Here is a 24,385-nt window from a genome sequence, read left to right as displayed (position 1 = left end):
CCAGGCTTGATATCTCTAGCTACTGTGCTCTCTTCTAACTGACATGGGGGCAAGGCTACAACTCGTGGGGAATCTGCTTCTGTCCTCGGCTTCTCTGAAGTCCTACCAGCCTGTTTCCAATCCCTCTCCAGATGTTACCTTTCGGCAGGTCCTCCGACAGTGCCTTGATGTAGTAGGCCGTGTGTTCCCGAGTGCTGTAGGCATTCAGATGGGCCCCCATACTCTCTATCTCCTTCTCCAGAGCATTGCCAGGCCGATTCTTTGTTCCCTGGGTCCAGGCACCAAGAAGACCAATGAGCAGCCAATCAGAAGCCACTCAGGAGCCCAAGAACCCTATCTTTGCAGGCTAAAGACCCAACAAGAACAGCAGTGCACAAGTGCTTTCTTTTCCTTTTGCCAGACTTGGGGCATGAACTAGGGTCTGGGTACTGTCCCTGAGCTTCTTTTTGCTTAAGACTAGCATTCTACCACTTGAGCCATGTGCCACAGTTGGCTTTTTCTGTTTATGTGGTATTGAGGAATTGAACCCAGGGCTCCGCACTCTACCACGAAGACACATTCCCAGCCCTGTGCCCATAAGTTTACTGTCATGTGTGTGGCTATAGAGGTAAGTTCTATAAGTCCACATATACGCATGCACAAGTCATAGGCCTGGCCTTCTTGGTGAACAGTGCCTGTGGCTCCCTGCGTTTTCTCAGCTCTGCAGGTTTGGCATATAAGTACTTAAGTCAGAGGAGACTTAAGTCCATGTGGTTGCTTCTAGAAAGGCCAGCCAGCTCACAGCCAGCTGAAGCCCACAACCAGGAGGTAAATTGTCTGACCACTATCCTCAAAACAAGAAGCCCTAAGCCCAGAGAAGACACCACAAGGCTCACCTTGAATGCCAGATGTTCCACGAAGTAGCCTGCCCCATTGTTCTTCTCATTCTCATAGCGGCTGCCAGCGTCAATCCATACTCCCACCTGGACAAAAGCCACCAACCAAGGTAACAAACAAATCACCCTTAGTCCTCCCCCTCATACCCAGACCGAGTAACTCAGAATAAGCCCAAACACAGGGACATTTACCTGGTGTTATCACTATAAAGAAACTGAGTCTCTTTTCAGTATTTTTTTTCTTCTTTTTTTGTTGTTGTTGGTTGTGAGACTTGAACTTTGGGCCCACGCACTGTCCCTAAGCTCTTCAGCTCAAGGCTACCGCCCTACCCCTTGAGTCATAGCCCCACTTCTGGTTTTCTAGTGGTTAATTGGAGATAGGAGTCTCATGGTCTTTAGTGCCTGGGCTGGCTTTGAACTGTGATCCTTAGATCTCAGCCTCCTGAGTAGCTAAGATTACAGGCATGAGCCACCATGCCCAGCTCAGTACTTGTTGTCTAGGCACAAAGTCAACTGTTTGCAAATGGTTAATTTGTTTTCTTCGTTCTAAAACTTATAACCAGCAGGCACTGGTAGCTCACATTTATAATCCCATCTAGCCAGGAGCAAAGATATGAGGATCGCAGTTTGAAGCCAGCCTGGACAGACAAATATGAGACTCTTGAGTTCAAGACACATGTGTACACACATGCATACACGTGTACACACACATGCATACACATGTACACACACACACACAAATCAATTTGGAAAAAAATTTAAAAACTGCAGAGAAGCCTGGCATGGTGATGTATATCTGTAATCCCCGCACTTGGGAGGCAAAAACAAGAGGAGTGAGTTTGAGACAAGCCTTGATTCTGTCTCAAAAAACAAAGTAAAAGTTGGGATGTGGCTTAGAGGAAGAGTGTTTGCCTAGTACACATGAGGCCCTGGGTTTGATTCTACATAAAGAAAATAATAATAAAATTATATTTTTAAAAAGTTGAGTGGTGGTGGCTTAAATCTGTAATCCTATGTATCAGAGGAAGCTGAGATACGAGGAATTCAGTTCAAAGCTAGATTGGGAGGAAAAGCCTGTGAGACTTTTATCAAAATAAACAGCAAAAAAAGCTCAGCAGTGGCTCATGCAGTATAGGTACTCAGGAGTTCAAGCCACAGTAGTGGCATAAAAATAAATAAGCAAGCAAGCAAGTCTGAGACTGTGGCTCAGTGGTAGGATGCTTGCCTAGCATGCATGATGCCCTGGGTTCAATTCCTCAGTACCACGTACACAGAAAAAGCCAGAAGTGGTGCTGTGGCTCAAATGGTAGAGTGTTAGCCTTGAGCAAAAAGAAGCTTAGATACAGTGCCTAGGCTCTGAGTTTAAGCCCCAGGACTAGTGAAAATGAAGAATAAAATGAAAAAAAAAAAAAAAAAAGTAGAAGCTCATGGGCTGGGAAGATGGCTTAATGGTAGAGTACTTGCCTAGCATGCAGGAAGCCCTGGGTGTGACTCCTCAGTACCACATACACAGAAAAAAAGCCGGAAGTGGTGCTGTGGCTCAAGCGGTGGTGTGCTAGCCTTGAGCCAAAGAAACCCAAGGAGCCGTGCCCAGGCCCTGAGGTTGGAGCCCCAGGACTGGCAAAGATAAACAAACAAACAAACAACTAAATACAAGCTCAACGACAGCACCCGGGCCTTGAGTCCAAGCCCTACGAGCAGCATTGGCCAACCACACCCCCACCGCGCACCCCACCTGTGGGGGACGGGGATGGGGACCAACCAGAGAATGAATGAGCCAGACTTGGAGAAGACTTGGAGCTCAAGGTCACGCACGCGCACACACACACCCCTCTCCCCGTCCACTGCCACCATCGCCGTGACCTGGTGGCGAAGGCAGCGAGGCGGGGGTGGGGGTGGGGGATCCCCTGGCGGGCCCGCGGGCGCCCACTCACCGTGCAGGTGGGCTGGGAGGAGCCCTCGGAGGCCACGCGCAGCCCGTTGTCCAGCTGGCTGACGTGGGTTTCGGGGACGTTCTGCAGGGCCTGGGCGAGCGTGGCGGTGCTCCTGCCGGCGGCGGGGCTCCTCCCCCCGGCGGCCGCGCTCCTCCAGGCCGGCGTCCTCAGCAGGGCCGGCTGCGGGGACAGACGCGGCCCACCGCGGGCTTCAGGCGGGCGGGGGGACTCACTTGACCAGCTCCCCCGACCAAGCGGGGTCCCCCCCGCCACTCCCCGGCTTTCTCCCGCCCTCCCCCGCCCCCCGCCAGCCCCCCCCCCCGGGGACACCGTCCGTCCCGCCCTCGGCCCGGTGACCTTCCTACAGCCCTTGACCCCGCGCGAACTTTCCACGACCACTCGTCACCGCGAGCCACTGGCTCTTCCTCCGAGTCCCTCAGCCCAGAACCCGAACAACAAGTAGGCTTCATCGCCATCTCACCGAACGGCAGGTGCGCAGGAACGCTTGGGCCCCGGCCCCAGCCGCCCGGCACACGGTAGACGAAGCGGCCATCTTGGAGCTTCCGCCAAACGTGAAGCTCTGGCGCCGCGCAGGCGCAGAAAGGCGGAGGTGGAGCCTGTGGCGCAGGCGCAGTACTGACCGCGCTGCTCACCGTCTCCCCCTAGCGGAAGTGAGTAGTATGCGCCTTTACGGTCGCTGGGTCTGTCCACCCAGTCAGTGTCTGTCTGTCAGTCCATCCCATGGCCGGTAGACCAGTGGGCAGTTCATTATGTCATCTTTCTCTTCCTCTCGGGCAGAACACATTTGTTTCTCATCGATTTGAGGAAACCAAGCCATCTACTGAATGCCTGGCAAGCCAGGGGGCCCAGCCCAGATGGTGAAACCCCAAGGTAGGACCCTGAGACAGAAGGGTGGACCCTGAAAGTTCTTTTTTGTTCGTCTTTGAGAGAACGCAGTAGATTCAGATGGCTGACATGGAACTTCTATAGTACTAAGAAAGAAAGAAAAAAAGGCGGTGGCTGGAAATGTGGCTTAGGGGTGGAGTGCTTGTTTAGCATGCATGAAGCCCTGGGTTCAATTCCTCAACACCACTTAAACAGAAAAAGCTGTAAGTGGCGCTGTGGCTCCAGTGGTACATTGCTAGCCTTGATCAAAAGAAGCTTAGGGCCCAGGACCTGAGTTCAAGCCCAGGACAGGAATGAAGAAAGAGAGAGAGAGGGGTGGGGGAAACTTAAGCTAGTGACTCAAGCCTGTAAGCCTATCTACTCAGGAGGCTGAAATCTAAAGATTAGTGGTTCAAAACCATCCCAGGTAGGAAAATCCATGAGACTCTTATTTCCAATGAGTTGAGCAAAAAGAAAAAGAAAAAAGAAAAAAAGAAAAAAACACAAAGATACAAAGACAGGGCCAGGAGTCTGGCCTAGCAGTAGAGTGCTTGCCTAGCATGCATGAAGATGTAGGTTCAGTTCTTCAGTACTACATACATAGAAAAAGCCAGAAGTGGTGCCGTGGCCCAACTGGTAGAGCGCTAGCCTTGAGAAAGCCCAAGGACAGTGCTCAGGCCCTGAGCTCAAGCCCCAGACTAGCAAAAAAAGAAAGAAAGAAAAAAAGAAAACAGACACTGGTGGCTCACACTTGTAATCCTAGCTACTCAGGAGGCTGAGATCTAAGGATCGTCGTTTGAAGCCAGCCTGGACAGGAAAGTCTGTGAGACTCTTATATCCAATAAACTACTCAGGGAAAAAAACCAGAAATGGTGCTGTAGTTCAAATAGTAGAACACTAGTCTTAAGCACAGAGAGACTTAGGGACAGAGAGCCCAAGTCCTGAGTTTAAACCCTAGGTCTGGCAAAAAAAAAAAAAAAAGTGAGACAAAAGATGTTTAGCGTGTGCTAATATTTTGTGGACATCCCCCTTACTCCCCCCTCCCCCCCCCCCCCCCCCCCCCCGTGCTAGTTGCTCACGTCTGTAATTCTTCTATTCAGGAGTCTAAGACCTGGAACATCAAGGTTTGAAGGTGGCTGTGACAGAAAAAAAAAATCTACCAAACTCTAATTCTACTTTACGGAACAGTTGAGCAGTTAATATAGAAATTCCTTACATAACCCCACAGACATATATGGGGTTCCCAGTTCATACTTCATATTATCTCAATTTGTCTGTTACATTTTTATCTGTACAAGTATTTGAACACAGGACCTTGCTCTCTACCATTTGAACTATACCTCTAGCTTTTTTTTTTTTCCCAGATAGGCTCTCAAACTTGGCACACAATCCTTATACCTCCGTCTTTCCAGTAGCTGAGATTATAGGTGTGTGCTACCACACCCAACCACTTTTTTTAATCAATGGACCATTATCTGACCATTATTAACTAAAGTCCATAGTTTATCCAGGCTCGCACAACTACTTTTTTTTTCTAACAGTCCTTTTCACATTTTAGAATTTCATTCAGGAAATCATCTTGCATTTGTTTTGTTTTTACCAGTCTTGGGGCTTAAATTTAGAGTATGGGCTTGAGCTTTCTCAAGAGTAGTGCTCTACCATTTGAGCCACAGCACTCTTTCCAGGTTTTTCTGTGTATGTGGTACTGAGGAATCGAACCCAGGGCTTTGTGTATGCTAGGCAAGCGCTCTACCACTAGGCCACACTCCCAGCCCTAGAGTTTTCTTTTCTTTCCAAAAATATGCTAAGCTTGATATCTGTAAAAAGCGTAGTTTATACATAGTAGTTTCATAGTATTAAGTATATTTACAAGTGGTATAATCACTGCTAGTATTTATTTCAAGAAATTCTTTGTCATCTCAAGCATAAACTATGTACTCATTAAATAATCATTTACCACATTATTTACCATGAGCTCCTTCCCCAGTCCTTGATAACCTCTGCTAGTTTCTATATTTACAACTGACTATTCTAGGTAACTCATTTAAGTAGAATCATAAATTTGCCCTTTTTTATTATCAGATTTGTTTTCTGTGTGTGGGTCCATATACGCTAGAGCTGGGATTTCACGTGAATGCTTAGTGCCGTCCTTGAGCTTTTTTGTTCAGTTAGCACTCTACCACTTGAGCCACAGCTCCACTTTCAGCTTTTTGGTGCGGAATTGGAGATGAGTCTCACAGACTTTCCTGTGTGGCCTGGATTCAAACTGTGACTCTCCTGAGTAGCTAGGATTATCGATATGAGTCACGAGCATGCCCAGCTCATAATTGTTTTTATGGGTATAATTCAGTGGCATTAATAACACTGACAATGTTGTCCAATCATCACTTCCATTTTTATTTATTATTTTTCCTCAGTCGTGGGGCTTGAACTCAGCACCTTGGTGCTGTCTCGGAGCTATTTTCCTCAAGGCTAGCCTTCTACCACTTTGAGTCACAGCTCCACTTCTGGTTTTCTGGTGATTAATTGGGGATAACAGTCCCATGGATTTTCCTACCCTGGCTGGCTTTGAATACTGATCAATCCTCAGATCTCAACTTCCTGAGTAGCTAGGATTATAGGAGTGAGACTTTAGTGCCCATTTTTTCTTTCTTAGTGTGTGTGTGTGTGTATGTGTGTGTGTGTGCTGGTACTGGGGTTTGAACTGAGGGCCTTACACCCTCACTTAGCTTTTCCGCTCAAGTCTAGTGCTCTACCATTTGAACCATACCTCTACTTCCTGTAATCACTTTACGTTTGGTCTTTAGGAACTTGTCTGTTCTAGATACCTCAAAAAAAGAAGTGGAATTATAGAGTCTGTGCCTGCCATGTTTTATTAACCATAATGTCTTCAAGGTTTAGTCATCTGGTAGCATTTATCAGATACTCCATATCGCAGGGCTGGGAAAGTGGCTTAGTGGTAGGGCGTTCACCTAGCATGCATGAAGCCCTGGGTTTGATTCCTCAGTACCACATACACAGAACAAGCCAGAAGTGATGCTGTGGCTCAAGTAAGAGAGCACTAGCCTTGAGCTAAAGAGTCTGGGACAGGGCCCAGGCCCAGAGTTCGAACCCCACAACCAACAACAACAACAAAAAAGAGAGAACAGAAGCCACCAAGTCCAGACAAGGGCCCAGAGAGAATGGACACACAACCTAAGTCCCAGAGCCCAGGACGTAGGACCATTGTCACTTTGGCTAGCCATGAAGAAGAGAGACATGTTGTCTCACCCACACTGGGTGGCACTTCCCTTTATTTGAGTTTGCTGCTTGCTTGCTAGACATTGCAGGTGACTCTCGATATGGATTAGGAGAGCATCTAACATATGAAGTACTCCCAAGAGGAGGGTACGGTCTGAGATGGCGGCTCGACGTTTCCAGGGTCCACTGGAGTTTGGGGTCACTTGTGACTGTTGAGAATAGGAGTGAAAGGCAGAAGTGAGGATGGAGGGGAGAGGGGATGGGGGAAGGCAAAAGGTAGCAATATAATTAAGGAAAGGATATAGAATGATGAGGTAGCATATAAAGGGGGTGCCATGCAACTATGTAGGCTTGGGATTCATGGTGGGGGCTCTGTGGAAGAATGAATTTGTAGGGGGGCGGCTACTAGAGGAGAATGAATGAGCCACATGCCAATGGGCTACTCAGGAGGCTGAGATCTGAGGATCACAGTTCGAAGTTAATCCAGGAAGGAAAATCCATGAGAATCTAATCTCCAAGGAACCAGCAAGAAAAAAAAAGGCAGAACTAGAGCTGTGGCTCAAAAGATAAGGTGCCAGCCTTCAGAAGAAAAACCAAATAGAACACTAAGGGACAATGCCCAGCCCCTGAGTTCAAGCCCCACAACTAACTCCCAAAATGGGGGAGGAGGGGTACAGGAAATGGGGAGACAAATAAGCCAGGTAACTGGCCCATTCCTTCAGTCAGGAGATGTGGATTAAGATAATGGAGGTGAGTAAGGTCGGACAAAGAAGGCTGCTGGGAGAGGAAATGGGTGGCAGATTGGGGTTCCACTGGGCATGTGCAGAAACAGCTCACCTGTTGCTCCGTGGTGAGCTGGGGCGGTCGCTTCCGTTGCATCATCACACGACTGATGACCAGCATCATGGTGGTAGTGATTGTAACTCCAGCCACAGGGTAGAGGCGGTTTCTTCCCAGGCCCATCCAATAGCTAGGACAACCCAAAGCACCTCTACAACCATCCAGGCTTTCTGGTTGGCATCCCCAGGGCTGTAAGTCTAGCCCTACCTGGTACCAAACCGGTCGTGACCAGGCATGGGTTGGTGCAGACATCGCTAACAAGAGCAGCGGCAGTAAGAACCGAACACTTGACATAGCTGGGGCTACTGTCAAGAAGCCGGAACCTGGGCGCCTGGCAACCAGCAAAATACCCCTCCCCCAAGTGCCAATGCCAGCTCTGAGGTGCCAAGTTCCAGCTGGGTCCAGGGCTTATATATATATATATATATATATATATATATATATATATATATATATATTTATATATAATTTTTCTGTCAGTGGTAGGGCTTGAACTCAGGGCTTGGGCACTGGCCCTGAGTTCTTTTTTGCTTAAGGCTAGTGCTCTACCATTTTGAGTCACAGGGCTGCTTCCGGTATCCTGGTGGCTCACTGGAGATAAAAGAGTCTCACAGACTTTCTTTCTTGTCTGGACTGGCTTTGAACCTCGATCTTGAGATCTCAGCTTCCTGAGTAGCTAGGATGATAAGTGTGAGCCACTGTGCCTGGCTGAAGGAGTCTCTTGTCTCCTTCTATGCCTCTCCCCTCAATTATCATTCCTCTAAAAATCTAATCCCCACCCCCCTCAAACTCTACTGGACACTGCTTTCTACCCAGAGGCATCATGTCTCAGACAAAGAAAGGCAAGCTGATCCACTAAGTCCACATCCACCAGCTCAGTCCCACTACCCAAACAGGAGAGAATGAGTGGTGTTTTTTGTTTTGTTTTTTATTTTTAAATGGCTCCCTCCATTGCCTTCCTGAAGATTCCAGCAGGTTTGTGATTTCTGACATGTGCTACTTCTTAGAAAGTCACCTTTGAATGATTTGTCATCTTAGCAGCTCAGGAGATTGAGACCTGAGGACCAAAGCCAGCCAGAGCAAGAAAGTCCATGAGACTCTTCTCTCCAAGGAACCACCAGAAAGCCAGAAGTGGTGATGTGGCTCAAAGTGGTAGAATGCTAGCCTCGAGTGAAAAAGCTCAGGGACAAGTGTCCAGGTCCTGAGTTCAAGCCCCATGACCAACAAAACAAATCATAAAAAGACACTTTCTGTGGAAGCCTTGAGCTGAAGAGCTCAGGGACAGTGCCCAGGCCGAGTTCAAGCCCCATGACCCACACACAAAAAAAAAAGTCACCTTCTAATAGTAACTCCTCTTAAAACCTTTCTCTCTGCATGACTCTGCTATTTTCTTCAAAGTTTTTCTATTTATAATTCCTTAGTGGAACTTCACTTCTATTTAACCAATATTTACCAAGTACCCATTCTTGGCACCAAAGGAAAGTGTGACAGAAACACTCAAAAAGTTCTGATTTTTTTTTTTTTTGGCTGAGGTTCGTAATTGTGAGGGAAAGGGAAAGAACAGGTGGTTTGTAAATATAGTGCCACACACTGACTGGTCATTATTAAAAATAGAAGTGGGCAGGGTGCGTGGGTGATTTTGAGGACAGAACCACCTCTATCTATCACAAGGACCTTGCCCAGTGCCCAGCACACAGCCTGGCGCCAACTTAGTACCTGATAAATGGCAAAGTTCACGTTTTGAGCAGGTGATCGAAGCCCTACCTTGCTCCAAGTATTTCCAGATGCTTATTCGTTTAATATTTACTGAATAGCACATGAGAATCAATACAGCCATTCCTCCACTAATCAGGACAAAGGTGAGGCCTAGAAAACTCTCAAGTGCTCCATCCCCACCCACTAGTAATTAATGTCAATCAGGAAAGAAGTCCTCACTTGCCCCAGGGCCTCCATGTTGATATTTTACGGCAGAAATCTGTATTTGCTTCTCAGCTGATGTTTTTGGTGGTTTTTCTTTTTAATTTTTGCCAGTCCTGGGGCTTGAACTCAGGGCCTGGGTATGGTCCCTGAGCTTCTTTTGTACAAGGCTAGCACTCTATCATTTGAGCCACAGTGCCACTTGTGGTACCGAGGAATCGAACCCAGGGCTTCATACACACTAGGTAAATACTGTACCCCAACTGATGTGTTCTAATGCAATAACCAGGCAATCTACAACACTGGTTTTTTTCTTTCTGTGAGTGGTGGGGCTTGAACTCAGGGCCTAGGCATTGTGCAGGAGTCTCTTTGTGCTCAAAGCTGGTACACTATCACTTAAGCCACAGCTACTTCCAGGTTTTGGGTGGTGAATGGGAGAGAAGAATCGGGCGGGGTTGGGGGTACTTTTCTACCCTGGCTGGCTTTGAACAGTGATCCTCAGATCTCAGCTTCTTGAGTAGCTAGGACGACAGGCGTGAGCCACCAGCGCCCGCCTGGCTTCTCCTTGGTTCTGAGCCTTCCCTCCCCAGACAATCGCACCAACTTCTGCCTCTCCCCCCAGGCAAACCGCCACCACATTTACAAGACAGCTTAGACTACAATACATAAATCTTTATTCCTGGGGTGAAAAATCAGCACCACTTCTTCCCTGTAATCCAGCAAAGACCAGCTTTACTATGGTACTCTGTCCCCGGGGCCCGTAGCATCACCTGCAGGCTCTCCATCCCTGAGATTGTGACATGGTTGTTCATGGGACACAGCTAGACCTGGCCAAGAGGCAGTACAGTTTCTCACCAATGACCAGTTACAATTTCCAGAGGTAGGCAGTGGCAGACTGGGTGGCAGCATGGTCAGAGTTTGGTGGCCTGAGGAGGCAGAGGGGAGGAAGGAAGGTTCTAGTGAGTTTCCAAAGAACACCTCAACTCTCTTATCTTGGAGTTAGCCACCCATCCTCACCCACTTCCAGGGAAAAGCCACAATGGGTCTCCAGGTGTCAGAGTGAGAACAAGCAACAGATAAACAACTGCAAAGACAAAAACAGCCAGGCACTAACGGCACAGGCCTGTCATCCTAGCTACTCAGGAGGCTGAGATGTGAGGCTCACAGTTCAAAGCCATCCCAGGCAGGAAATTCTGCAAGACCCTTATCTCCAATGAACTACCAGAAAACCAGAAGTGGTGCTGGGGTTCAAAGTGGTAGAGCACTGGCCTTGAGCTAAAGAGCTCAGGGCCAGAGCCCAGGCCCAGAGTTCAAGTCCCACAACTGACAAAACAAAACATAAAAACAGCTCAGGGGCTGGGAGTTTAGCCTAGTGGTAGAGTGCTTGTGTGGCATGCACGAAGACCTGGGTTCGATTCCTCGGTACCACATACATAGGAAAAAAGCCGGAAGTGGTGCTGAGGCTCAAGTGGTAGAGCTCTAGCCTTGAGAAAGTCCAAGGACAGTGCTCAGGACCTGAGCTCAAGCCCAGGACTGGCAAAAAAAAAAAGAAAACAGCTCAGTGAGGCAGAAGTCAACTTACCAAAACAGAAGTGATAGAATCAGGCTTAGAGTGTTGAAGGGCAAAAATCACAGCATCATGGACAGAAACGAAGACATGCTGTTTTGTGATGGAAGCATCAAAGAACTGCCCGGCTTCAAGTTGGGCAACTACAGGGCCTATAGGCAAGGAGAAAGTCAATCTTAACTCTCTGGAGCTGCAGCTTTCCCTCACCCCACCCCACTCCCATTGGCCCTTCTAGAATGTTCTGAATCTTTTCAAGCTTTCAGCCTATTTTTTGGGTGTATGTGTGTGTTGGTCCTGAGACTTGAACTCAGGGCTTCACGCTCTCATTTGGCTTTTTTCTGAGGGGTGGGGGTGTACAGCTTGAACTCTGGACCTGGGCACTGTCCCTGAGCTCTTCAGCTCAAGGCTGGTGCACTACCACTTGAGCCACAGCACCAGGTCCAGTTTTCTGATGGTTCATTGGAAATAAGAGTCTCACAGTCTTTCCTGCCAGGGCTGGCTTTGAACCATGATCCTCAGATCTCAGCCTTGTGAGTAGCTAGGATTATACAGGCATGAGCCAAGGGCACCTCGGTGAGGAAGGTCCCTATAATCACAGCCACTTGGGAGGGGCAGGCAGGAGGATACTCAGACCCATTCTAGGCAATGAGAGCAAGAAGGCTGAGGCATTCTGCTAACAAGCTCAAAGCGCTGGTTCAATCCTCAGCACTGCCTGTTAAGTCCCAATCTCTCTTCTTGAATTCCTTCCATTGACCCCACTCAACGCACTGTGACAGGCAGCGATGTATACTTCCACCTCGATCTCCCGGAAGTCACGAAAAATCTGTAGCAACAAAGTGGCTAGACTCAGGGAAACTGAGGCAGAGTTAAGAAGGGGGCGGGGAGCTTGTGGGATTGGAGGGGCCAGAAAGGCTCAGAGGGTTCCGAATGGCAAGCTACAGGGCCAGTAAGGAGAGAAGGGGTTAAGAAGCTCTAGTTTTCCCACAAATTCTTACATTCTTTTTCTTTTTTATGCTGGTTCTTCCTGGGGGCTTGAACTCACAACCTGGGCGCTATCCCTGAGCTTCCTTTACTCAAGGCTAGCACTCGACCACGTGAGCCACAGCTCCACTTCCAGCTTTTTCTGTGCATGTGGTACTGAGGGATCAAACCCAGGACTTCCCGCATGCCGGGAAGGCACTCTACCACTAAGCCACCTTTCCCAGTCCCCCTTACATTCTTTAAGTTCTTGATGCACACAGTGTCCACGAAGGAGAGAGTGCTTAGATCCAGGATGAGAGTATGGAAGTCTGGCTGGGGCAGACCCAGGGACTTTAGCGTGGGGGGGGACTTGGCAGGTTCTTGATCGTTGGCTGATGCATCCTCTATCTCATCCCCTGTGTTCTCCTGTGGGGAAGGCAGACATGCTGAAGGCAACAGGGTAAAATCAGAGATTGTGCATTGCATACAGGAACTCAGGACTTAGATAGTTGAGGGGACAGAATATAGGCAAAGATAGGACCAAGTGGCTCACACCTGTCAACTTAGCTACTCAGGAAGCTGAGATCTGAGGATCACTGTTTGAAGCCAGCTCTGGGTAGGAAAATCCTTAAGAATCTTCCAGTGAACCACTCAAAAATCTGGAAGTGGAGCTGTGGCTTAATGTGGTAGAAGCTCAAAGACTTGAGCTTCTTGGGTCATAAGCCTTGAACTCAGCTTAGGCAGTGTCTCAGAGCTCTTCGGTTCAAGGCTACTGCACTACCCTTAAGCCAAGCTCCACTTCCCATTTTTCTAGAGGCTAACTGGAGATAAGAGTCTCAGGTCCTTTTGTGCCCAAGCTGGCTTTGAACCTTGATCCTCAGATCTCGGCCTCCTGAGTAGCTAGGATTACAGGGCGTGAGCCCACCAACACCTGGCAACTCTAGGTCTTTATTCATCTAAGTCTGAGATTATGGCCCGGAAGAGTCAATATACAGCATTCTACAGCACCAGCAGTCTTCCTGCAGTGTCTCAGCCATCATTCCATTCCTCCCCCCATTGGCATAACATCCCTTAGCCCACACTGGCAAGTCCCTGGCTTTTCTCACAGTGCATGTGTGGGTCTCCAGTGAATGGTTTAACCCCTCCTCTCTTCCTTCTCACCTCACCTTGACCCCGGAACCTTCTACATCATTGTTCTTCATATCTCTAAGATTGGTGTCAACATTGATTGAAACCGATGTGTCCTTGGAAGGGGAACCCTAGACCAGGGAAAAGGAGAAACATTGCAGAACTTTTCTAGCTGCCTATAACCATGCCAGGCCAGGTAGACATGGTTGTCACCCTCTGGCTTTGGGCAAGCAGAAAGGCCAAGAGTCAAAGCTTCAAGCCCCGGGGCTGCCAGGCTGAGGCTGTCAAGGTTCTGATGAAATGCTGGGAGCAGTCATAAAAAGTAGAAGAGCTGGCAGACACTGTCATCCTAGCTACTCAGGAGGCTTGAGCTCTGTGGACTGAGATTCACAGCCAACCTGGTAGGAAAGTCTGTAACACTTTTATCTCTAACCATCCACCAGAAAAATCACAAGTGGAGCTGTGGCTCAAAAAGTAATAGAGTGCCAGCCTGAAGCAAAAAGAACCCAGGGACAGAGCCCATGCTCTGAGTTCAAACCCGCAAAGGAAAAAAAAAACCTCAAGAGCCTGAAAGAAAGGCTAGGAAGGGCAACAGCAGGGCAGGAGGTAGGGGTCAAGGTACAGATTGGCTGGGATCCACCGCAAGGCAGCGGGCAAGCAGAAGGCAGGGTCAGGACTCTGAGGAGGCCCTGCCTTTTCCCGAGACTTCTGAGCTTTCTGCTGTCGTTTTAATTTCTGTTCCTGCTTCTTCAGCAACTTCTTCTTCTGAGAAATGAGATGGTCTACGTCCACACCACACTAGAGACAAAAATTCAAAAAGTGGGGATTGGGGGAATTCTGGGGAAGTAAAGGACTCTTAAACCACCATCCCCCGCCCCGCCCCAGGGCAGGGACATCCACCCTCACCCTCTCCTTTAGGGTATCGCCATAGAGCTCCGCATTGGCAAAGTACATGGTGGCTGAGGATCGGAAGACCTTTATTCCTGGGACCTCCTTAGCCTGGGAAGGAGGTGTAAATTGAGGAGATTAAACCATCCTTGCCTTTTGCTGCATCTCCTTTTCCCATCTAGAGCACCTGGTACCCAACACCCCTACTTTCTGTCCCCCTAGCCTAAAGTTTATGCCTTCCCCAGAACCTAGGCTACAAGCCTTGTGGTACCACCCTGACTCTTCTTTCTTTTCTTTTTTGTCAGCTCTGGGGCTTGAATTCAGGGCCTGAGCTTTTTTGGTTGTTGGTTTTGTTTGTTTTTTTTTTTTGCTCAAGACTAATGCTCAAAATGAACTTAGCAACTTAAGAGGGGGTAGGTGAAGGGGAAAATGGGAAAATGCGAGAAAGACATGAGAAGGGGTATCAATGTTCAAGAAGTAAAGCATTCCCTACCTGATGAATGTAATCCCTCTATACATCACCCTGACAATAAGAAAAAATAAATAAAAAAGACTAGCGCTCTACCACTTGGGCCACAGCACCACCACTTCCAGTCTTCTTTTGGTTAAAATTGAAGATAAGAAACTGGGCATCAGTGGCTCATGCCCGTAATCCTAGCTACTCAGGAGGCTGAGATGAGGCTCACAGTTCAAAGCCAGCCTGGTCAGGAAAGTCTATGAGACTTATCTCCAATGAACTACCAGAAAACTGAAAGTGCAGCTGTGGCTCAAAGAGGTAGAATGTCAGCCTTGAGCAAGTGTTTGGGAAGAGTGTATAGGCCCTGAGTTCAAATCCCATAATGAACTGAAAAAAGAGGGGAAAAAAAAAAGAAAGTCTCATGGACTTTCCTGTCTGGGGTGGCTTTGAACCTGGATCCTCAGATCTCAGCCTCTGCTGAGTAGCCGAGATGACAGGCATGAGAGCCACCAGAACCTGACTTCCCTATCTTTCCATATGAATCCTACCTAGGCCTTCTCTCTGTCTGGCACAAAAACTGAACAACTACACACAAAAAGTGCTTTCCATCCCCTGTGCTGATTAGAAGGAACTCACAAAGTCCTGCTCGGTCAAGCACATACCGGATTTCCTGTTCAGCCCCTGTCACTCACCTCAGTGTACTCTGTCACGTCTCTATAAACATCCGTGTCTGGAACTTGCCCCAGGATAGAGTAGTGAGGCCTGTAGAGGAGAAAGTGATCACAAGAAGAAAGAGGCAAGCGGGGTGCCGGTAGTTCACTCAGGAGGCTGAGCTCTGAGGATCACAGTTCAAAGCCAGCCTGGGTAAGAAAAATCTATGAGATTCTTGTTTCCAATGAACCACCAGAAAACTGGACATGGTGCCGTGGTTCAAACTGGTAGAATGCCAGCCTTGAACTGAAGAGCTCAGGGGACAGGGCCCCAGGCCCAGAGTGCAATCAATCTCTACCTCCCCACCTTAGTAACGTGAGAAAAGTTAGGGAGAGCCGGTATGTGGAACTTACTCCCTCACCAGCTGGATCTGGAGAGGGGGAGGTGAGCAAGAAACAGTTGACTCACAGTTGTGTCCGGACCACCACAAGCAGCAGAGAGAAGCCTACTGCAACCGCCAGGCCAAGGTCCAGATTCAACAGTATAGTGGCCACAAAGGTTACCAGCCAGATGAGCTGAAAACAGAGACCAAGGGTCAAAGGGTCCAGTTGAGCTGGTGGCTCACAAATCTAATCCAAGTCATTCAGAAAGCTGAGATCAGAGGATCCTGGTTCAAAGCCAGCCCAGGCAGGAAAAGTCCATGAGACACTTATCTCCAATGAACTAGCAAAAAGCTAGAAGTGGAGGTGTGGCTCAAAGTGGTAGAAGGCCAAACTTGAGTGGAAAAGCTGAGTAGAAAAGGGCTCAGGAGGGCCAGGAGTTTGGCCTAGTGGTTAAAGTGCTTGCCTAGCATGCATGAAGACCCGGGTTCGATTCCTCGGTACCACATACATAGAAAAAAGCCGGAAGTGGTGCTGAGGCTCAAGTGGTAGAGCTCTAGCCTTGAGAAAGTCCAAGGACAGTGCTCAGGCCCTGAGCGCAAGCCCAGGACTGGCAAAAAAAAAAAAAAAGAAAAGGTCTCAGGAGGGCTGGGAAATGTGCCTTAGTGGTAGAGTGCTTGCCTGGCACGCATGAAGCCCTGAGTTTGATTCCTCAGTACCATTTATACAGAAAAATTGGAAGTAGCACTGTGGCTCAAGTGGTAAAGTGCAAGCTTAGAGCAAAAGAAGCTTAGGGACAGTGCTCAGGCCCTGAGTTCAATCCCCAGGTTAGGAAAAAAAAAAAAGAAAAGAAAAGGCTTAGGCCCTAAGATGAAGCCCCAGTACCAGAGCTCTGAGGGGCCTGTCTTACCAAGTCCACTCGATTTGTCTTCCATAGGTGGCATATGTCAGAGAATTGCATCATCATGCCTTTTAGGTTGACAATAATTGTGGCTGCCAGGACTGCCTGCAACAGAAGGAATGTCACGAGGATGGCTGAAAGGTACCCAGATATTGACAACTAAAATCACCCAGGCACAGCCCCAAACTCAAAGCAATGGCCCCCCAATCTGACTCTTAACTCTGAAAAGTTCTTATTGTAGTAGTATTATTATTTTCCTTTAAGCTTTCTCAAGTCTAGCACTCTTTTTTTTTTTTTTTTGCAAGTCCTGGGCTTGAGCTCAGGGTCTGAGCTCTGTCCTTGGACTTTCTCACGGCTAGAGCTCTACCACTTGAGCCTCAGCACCACTTCCGGCTTTTTTCTATATATGTGGTACCGAGGAATCGAACCCGGGTCTTCATGCATGCTAGGCAAGCACTTTAACCACTAGGCCAAACTCCCGGCCCAAGTCTAGCCCAGGTCCTGAAACTTGGTCGAAAGGGGGTGAGGACTTACTTTGGGCAGGTCTTGGAAGAGCTCCCCAAGTTTGAGGATGATGAGGAGAATGAAAAGGGACGACACAGCCCCTGCAACCTACAGAATAAGAGCAAGAAGGGGGTGGAAGTGACAGAGATAGGAGCGGCTGGGCGGGAGGAGACACATCTTTTTTACTGGCACTCTACCACTTTGAGCCACAGTGCCACTTCTGGCTTTTTCTGCGTGTGTGGTACTGAGGAATCGAACCCAAGGCTTTGTGCATGCTAGGCAAGCACTCTACTAGGCCACACTCTGGGTCTGGGGCATATCTTCCCCCCACCCCTTTTTGTTTTTAATTTTTGTGGGACATGGGGCTTGAACTCTGGGCCTGGGCACTGTCTCTGAGCTCATCAGCTGAAGGCTATCACCCTACCCCTTGAGACACAGCCCCACTTCCTGTTTTCTTGTGATTCATGGGAGGTAAGAGTCTCATGGACTTTAGTGCTCGAGCTGGCTTTGAACCGTGATCCTCCTATCTCAGCCTCCTGAGTAGCTAGGATTACAGGTGTGAGCCACTGTGCCTGGCGCTGGGGCATATCTTTGTATACTAAGCTATAGCTTCCCTTCCACCCTCTCTTCCAAGATACCCACCTGTGTGTTGCCCCCAGTACTTTCCTGGACCAGGCTGCGAGACATAGAGCAACTCACAGGAAAACACTTGAAGATTCCCCCAACAAGATTGCTGAGGCCCAGAGCCACCAGCTCCTAGCAAGCGAGGGTGAAGGAATGTGAGAAGCAGATCATTTAGAGGTGTCTGCTCAGGCTAATCTACCCCCCCAAGCCTCCATACTCACTCAATGGCCCCCAAAGATAGGGGTCCTTATACATCTTTTTTTATTAATTGATTTTTGGTCACTTGTGGGACTTGAACTCAGGGCCTGGGCACTGCTCCTGAGCTCTTTTGCTCAAGCCTAACGCTCTAACACTTGGAATCACAACGCCACCTGCAGTGTTCTGGTGGTTCATTGGAAATAAAGTCTCACGGACTTTCCTTCCTGGCCTGGCTTTGAACCACAGTCCTCAGATCTCAGCCTCCCTGAGGAGCTGGGATGGCAGGCGTGAGGCACTAGCACTCAGCATCCTACACAACTTCGTTTTCCTGTCCCCCCTTCCCCTCCCCCGGCCTCTCCTCCCCCATCCCTGGGGCTTCTGTCCATCTATGGCGCCCACATCCAACCTGGTTGCTATCCACGCGGTAGCCATGCCTCAAGGCAAAGATCTTTCCTAGGGAAATGGCAATGGCAAATCCAACCACGGCAATGGCAAAGGCATTTCCCACAAGCGAGGCGAAGAAGTCCGGTTTGGGGGCTACTGGAGGTACCAGCCTGCAAAGAGGACACCTGAGAGGGTCAGAGGAAGGTCGTCACCTCTGGATGCCCCCAATCTCTTTGTCCCTAATCGAGCCACAGCTTACCCTGCAGGAATACTGCCCACGACATCCACCCCAAATCTGTTCTTCAGGTCCACACCATAAGAGATGCCTGTAGCCCCGATAAGCTAGAAGAGGAGAGGGAGGGGGAGTGTGGAAAACGAAAGAGTTAAGGATGACAGGTGCTGGCATTTGGGGGAGAGAAGAGAGGCACCACGAAAAGGCTTTTTTCCCCAGGGATGGAAAAGTTTTTTTTGTGTGTGTATGTGTGTGTGTGTTTCGCTTTTGTCAGTTGTGGGGTTTGAACTCAGGGTCTGGGCACTGTCCCAGAGCTTCTTTTGCTCAAGGCTAGCACTCTACCACTTTGAGCCATAGCACTACTTTTGGTTTTCAAGTGATTAATTAGAGATGAAAAATCTCATGGACTTTCCTGCCCCAGGGCTGGCTTTGAACCATGATCCTCTTATTTCAGCCTCTTGGGTAGCTAGGATGACAAAACATGAGCCACGAGACTCCAGCTCAACAGGAGGGCTTTTACCGCAACCCCACTTCCCCTACAATACACAGGATTCGCCCATAATGGACATTCCCCAACTGGCTCGCTCTGAAATATTGTGAGCCTGTTTCCTTGGCTAACCTCTCTTTCTCCCCTCCCCCCCTGCTGGTCCTGGGGCATGAACTCAGGCAAGTACTCTGCCATTTGAGCCACAGCACCACTTCCAGCTTTCACTGTGTATGTGACACTGAGGAATCGAACCCAGGGCTTCATGCATGCAAGACAAATGCTCTATCACTAAGCTACCTCCCCAGCTCCCCATGGTAAGGATTTATCTAAGTGTGCCCTTCTCTTCCTCTGCCCTCCACCCACACATACCACCCTGGCCCCTCACACCGTGAGCAATTCTCCAGGTATGGGCAGAGGCAGATACCGCTGCAATTTGCCATTTAACAGCTTCACCAACACAAGCACCACTCCAGATACCAAGGCGGTGATCAGAGTGCCAACCACAGTCTCTGGCAGTTTCCAACAGACCTCCAGCACTGTCTGAGGAGAGAGGGAGTCAGCTAATATTCAAGGTTCTGGGTTACACCTACCCAACCCTGTCTCCACCCTTACTCACATAGATTAGCGACAGTGGCCCTGAGCGACTGGTGAGAGAGATGCCAAACACATACTTGAGCTGGGAAATAAACACCTGCACAGATGCAGCCGTGGTATAGCTGCGGACCAGAGGCTCTGACAGATAGGTGACCACGAAACCAAAGTGTACCAGGCCTAAGCCCACCTGTAGACATACCAGAAGTCAAGGCAAGGAAGCAGAGGTGTTAGGCAGAGCCTAAGATAAATGGGATCAGGGAGGCCAGGGGGTCAACAGGCAAAAGGAACATGGTGACAATCAGACAGATCAGGAAAATCTGGGAGGAATTGGGATGTCGGGGGCCGGGGGGGGGGGTGCGTTGTGCACAAGACACATACACCTTCCACACCTGGAAGAGGCCAACCAGGATACTGAGTGTGGAAGCGACCTGTACACGATAGTCATCTGCTTCTGTCCCGTTGACTGGAAAGTTCTCATTCTGACTCTGAGATTCTACAACACTTCCCACCATGACAGACATGACAGCAAAGGTTCCTGGATGGAGAGAGGACAGAGCAGAATGTGACTGAAAGGGACAAAGCTGGGGCCAGGAGTGTGGCCTAGTGGTAGAGTGCTTGCCTAGCATGCATGAAGCCCTGGGTTCAATTCCTCAGTACCACATACACAGAAAAAGCCAAGAGTGGGGCTGTGGCTCAAGTGGTAGAGCATTAGCATTGAGAAAGCCCAAGAAGAGTGCTTATGCTCTGAGTTCAAGCCCCAGGACTGGCAAAAAAAAAAAAGGAAAGAGAAAGAGACAGGTCTGCTGTGCCCTAGAATCTTGGTCTTCATGAATACCATGAGATTATGTCTGTATAAATGGGGTCTGGAAAGTTAGGTATGCCCAAGTCAGGAATGAATCCTGAGCTCACAAGATTCTCTTGAGTGTGCATGCTGGGATTGGGACTTAAACTCAGGGCCTAGGTGCTGTTCCTGTGTCTTTTGTCCAAGCACTTTACCATTTTCAGCCACAGCACTACTTTTGGCTTTCCAGTGGTTAGAGATGAAAATCTCATGGACTTTCCTGCCCCAGGGCTGGCTAGAAGCCACACTCCCCAGATCTCAGCCTTCTGAGTGGGCCTGAGCCACTGGCGCTAGGTATCATTCTTTAGCTTTTTTTTGCTCAAAGCTGGTGCTCTGTTACTTAGACTATAGCTGTACTTCTGGCTTCATTGGAGACAATTTCACAAGCCAAGCAATGGTAGCTCTTGTTTGCTACCCTAGTTACTCAGGAAGCTGTAATCTGAGGATCCTGGTTCAAAGCCAGTCTATACAATTCGCGTGCGTGTGTGCGTGCGTGTGTGTGTGTGTGTGTGTGTGTGTGTGTGTGTGTGTGATGGGGCTTGACCTCTGGGTCTGATTGCTGTCTCTAAGCTCTTCAGCTCAAGGCTACAGTCCACCCCATAAGCCATAGCCCCACTTCCCATTTTCTAGTGGTTCATTGGAGATAAGAGTCTCAGTTCCCAGGCAGGCTTTGAACCTCAATTCTCCCCTATCCCAGCCTCCTGAGTAGCTAGGATTACAGACGTGCTGGCTGAAAGTCTATAGAACTCTTATCTCCAGTGATCCACTCAAAAAGTAGAAGTGTTGCAATGGCTCAAAGTGGTAAAGCCCTAGCCTGGAGCAAAAGAGCTCAGGGACAGGTGCCAGGGGTCCTGGGTTCACATTCCTGACCAATAAGAACAAAAAGAATTTCAGACTTTCCAGCCTGAGCTGACTTCCAACTGCAATCCTCAGATCTCAGCCTCCTGAGTAGCTAGGATAACAGGCGTGAGCCTCCAGTACCCAGCTTAGGAGGGAGGCCCCTCCTGTAGCCATTCATTTGTCTAGGGACTCAAAGACAGTCTGTGGATTGAAGAAGGGGATCATGGCCTCAGTCAGACTTTTTGGGCATCTACCAAGTTCCAGTTCCAGCTTGAATTGCATCATTCACTCCCCTCCTCCTGGATTAGATACCAGGATGTTGGGGATACCTTTATTCTGGGGTCTTAGTGGCATCGTCCCATCTATCCCCCATTTCATCAGCCTTCTAGTGACCTAGCTCCCATGCTCCCTTCTCCCCCAAGTTCCCCCAGGGCTGATCAGCCCTCCCTCAACCTATGGTGGGGGCGGGGTGTGTGGGGGGAGAGAAGCTAGGTCTGATTCTCACTTACCCACGGAGATGTGCCTGGAAGTACCAAAGAGGAAGTAGATGAAGACGGGGTAGAAGGAACTGTAGAGGCCATATACAGGGGGTAATCCAGCCAGGAGAGCATAGGCCAAGCCTGAGGGAGGTAGGGAAGAGGTGGAATGGAAGCAATGTATATTTGGAGATGAGCATCTCAAAAGGTTGGGGGGAGGTAGTGGGCCATTGGTGGCTCACACTTGCCATCCTAGCTACTCAGGAGGCTGAGATCTGAGGATCACGGGTCAAAGCCAGCCCCAGGCAGGAAAGTCTGTGAGACTCTTTATCTCCAATGAACCACCAGAAAAACCAGAAGTGGTGCTGTGGCTCAAAGTGGTAGAGCGATAGCTTTGAGCTCAGGGACAGTACCCAGGCCCTGAGTCCCCAAGTCCCATGATCCAACAATAATAACAACAAAAAGGTTGGAGGAAATTCAGCCCTGGGGTCAGGGGCCATAGTTCAAGGGTCAGAAGTTAAAAGAGTTTCAAGCATGGGATATGATAGATCTGAAAGCTAGCCAGTACTTTCAAAGTGACTTACCCTGTGGAAGTTGCATGATGGCTACACTCAAGCCAGATAACAGATCACCCAACAGCCAGTCACGCACTGGATAGCGAGGTAACCAGGCTAAGATTGGAAAATGTTGGAGCAAAAAGGCATGGGCGCGAGATCGAGAACATCTAAAGGGGGGAAATGATACCTATTAGAGACAGGGGTTACTTGGGACCCCACCAGAACCCCCAGATTTTTCTCTTAGGCCTTACTGAAACCAAGTTCGCCACTGGTGGGTCTTAGGTGCTGAGCTCCAGTGTCCCAGGGCCTCCAGTTGTTCCTGATTCAGCAGGGGTCTTTCCACATGGTAATCTTGCTTCTGTAGCTCCATTTCCGGCGTAGTAGACAACGGTGTGTACCCTTCGGTCTGGGGTGATAAGACCAAGAGACATAGTGAAGGTACCTCTCTAGTCTAACCTTCTTTATACTGCTGATTCTCCCACTCCCTCCCCCACTAGATCCCAAAGATCAAAATAAGATCCAGGTTCCTTAGCTGGCCCCTGCGGGCCTCATGCTCATACCAAGCAGGGGTAGTATCTGAACTTTGATTTACAGAAACCTCTTTCTGGGCCAAAGTCCCTCATAGAGGGATAGCAGGATGAATGCAACCTAGCCATCCAGCTTAGGTGTGGCTGCCCAGCCCTGAGTACCAGTCCAGGTCCAGGTCCAGGTCCAGGCTGACTGCCTTTCTTAGTTCCCTCCTTCCCTCTGGGATCCTTGTCCAGGCCCCCTAGTTCCCCAGATGCCCTATGAGCCCAGATCTGGCTGAGTAAGAGCAGGCAGGGAAGAGATCCAGCAAACCTTTCCCATCTGCAAGCCTCAGGTCTCCAGACATAAGACAATCCTCTCTAAAGGGAAAAAAGGCTTTGCTCCTAAATCTCTGGCTTTAAGGTTCAGGTTTAAAGAAGGACAAAGCTAATGGTAGGGAGAAAGGGGGGGGGGCGGGAAATCTCTGAGAAAGAGATGGCAAGTTCTCATTTGGAGAAGCTTTCAAAGGATCAATCGCACTTAGCGGGAACTGAAATGCTGAGAAAGTATTCATCAGAAAGCAAGTTCTGATCTGTTGGAATGATCTAATCTGAGAGTTTAAAAAAAAAAATCTCTTGGCTCGAGCTCTCCCTTAGAATAGATCAGAGGAGGGGAGGTTGAGGTGGGGGGGGGGGGAAGAGGAGAGGGAGAGCCATTCTAGCATATTGGAAAAAAAAAAAAAAACCCTTCACCTGTCATGAAAGATCTGCCCTAGGGGAAAGTCTGATCAAGGGGTTCTGAGTTCCCATCAGGGAACAAGAACTCACCTGGGAAGAGCCTCTAACTTGGGGGTGTTCCCCCCTCCCGGGATGCAAGGGCGATCTTCTGCTCCAGGAGCCTCCCAAGAGTCCGCCTCTGCCCTCCTCTGATCATTTTAAAGGGTTCCCTCCCCCCTAAGGCGTGACCCTCCCGCCTGAGGGCGGAGTCCTGGGCCTGCAAGCTCCAGACGTCTCATTTCTTCCCCGAGGTGACAGCACCACGCATTGGAAGGGGCGCGGGGGGGGGGGGGAGCCAGAGGAGTTCTTGAGGCAATCTGCCTCCCCCCCCTAAATCACAACGCACCCCCAAGCTGGCACATCCCCAGAGGTCACCCTCCCTCCTCCCGGCAGTCTCAAGTGACTTTCTATTATTATTATTGTGGGGGTGGGGGGGAGAAAGGAATCGGGGGATGGTGGGGTGGGGGGCAGGAGGATCGTCCTGGCTCCCACCCCCCCCATCCCCTCCCTGGCTGCAGAAATCCTCGCATCCATCGCCACCTGCAATAGATGGGCCAAGCGTTTTACCCCGAGGTGGTTTGCAAAGCCGGAGGAAGTAGCTGGCAGCTCGGGATATGGCGGTTCCCCCTTTAGAACTGATCCAGGCCGGCGAGCCCCTCCCCGGGCCTCGCGGAGACCCGGGAACACCCCAGCCCGCGCCCGGGCACTCACCCAGATGCATCCAACAGACCCCTGGCTGGAC

General features: G+C 49.4%; 3 protein-coding genes and 1 long non-coding RNA gene across 4 annotated transcripts in view; 1 reads left to right on the top strand and 3 right to left on the bottom strand.

The window, feature by feature from the left end:
* The window catches only part of Uqcrc1 (ubiquinol-cytochrome c reductase core protein 1), a 7,541-nt gene extending 4,143 nt beyond the window's left edge, over positions 1-3,398 (bottom strand). Inside the window, exons 1-4 of the mRNA XM_090323131.1 lie at positions 3,291-3,398; positions 2,810-2,989; positions 876-962; positions 139-268 (exon numbers count right to left, since the gene is read on the bottom strand). Of these exons, the coding sequence (XP_090179257.1) occupies positions 139-268; positions 876-962; positions 2,810-2,989; positions 3,291-3,362 (469 nt within the window). The 5' untranslated portion in view covers positions 3,363-3,398. The remainder of the gene's footprint in view (positions 1-138; positions 269-875; positions 963-2,809; positions 2,990-3,290) is intronic.
* On the top strand, positions 3,377-16,837 carry LOC150043206 (uncharacterized). The gene is made up of 3 exons (XR_016533449.1): positions 3,377-3,480; positions 3,608-3,700; positions 16,660-16,837. It is a non-coding gene; the product is annotated as an uncharacterized LOC150043206 (long non-coding RNA).
* Positions 6,961-8,071, bottom strand: Tmem89 (transmembrane protein 89). Its single transcript, XM_090323395.1, has 2 exons — positions 7,772-8,071; positions 6,961-7,143 (listed from the first exon to the last, which is right to left on the bottom strand). The coding sequence occupies exons 1-2, from the start codon at positions 8,066-8,068 to the stop codon at positions 6,961-6,963; spliced, it is 480 nt and encodes a 159-aa protein (XP_090179521.1). The 5' UTR covers positions 8,069-8,071.
* On the bottom strand, positions 10,362-24,385 carry Slc26a6 (solute carrier family 26 member 6). The gene is made up of 21 exons (XM_090323130.1): positions 24,355-24,385; positions 22,612-22,766; positions 22,388-22,527; positions 21,837-21,947; positions 20,036-20,181; positions 19,669-19,833; positions 19,440-19,592; positions 18,593-18,675; positions 18,356-18,503; positions 17,770-17,883; positions 17,158-17,235; positions 16,633-16,728; positions 15,811-15,917; positions 15,384-15,453; positions 14,253-14,345; positions 14,040-14,144; positions 13,399-13,477; positions 12,474-12,664; positions 12,027-12,081; positions 11,274-11,410; positions 10,362-10,617 (listed from the first exon to the last, which is right to left on the bottom strand). Exons 2-21 carry the CDS (start codon positions 22,728-22,730, stop codon positions 10,603-10,605), a joined length of 2,205 nt encoding a protein of 734 aa, XP_090179256.1. The 5' UTR covers positions 22,731-22,766; positions 24,355-24,385; the 3' UTR covers positions 10,362-10,602.

The sequence above is a fragment of the Megascapheus bottae genome, chromosome 32 (genome assembly GCF_031878675.1).
Source record: "Megascapheus bottae isolate mThoBot1 chromosome 32, mThoBot2.hap1, whole genome shotgun sequence".
In the NCBI taxonomy this organism is placed as follows: Eukaryota; Metazoa; Chordata; class Mammalia; order Rodentia; family Geomyidae; genus Megascapheus; species Megascapheus bottae.
The sequence above is the reverse complement of the archived record's forward strand: the minus strand, read 5'-3'. Positions and strand labels throughout refer to the sequence as shown.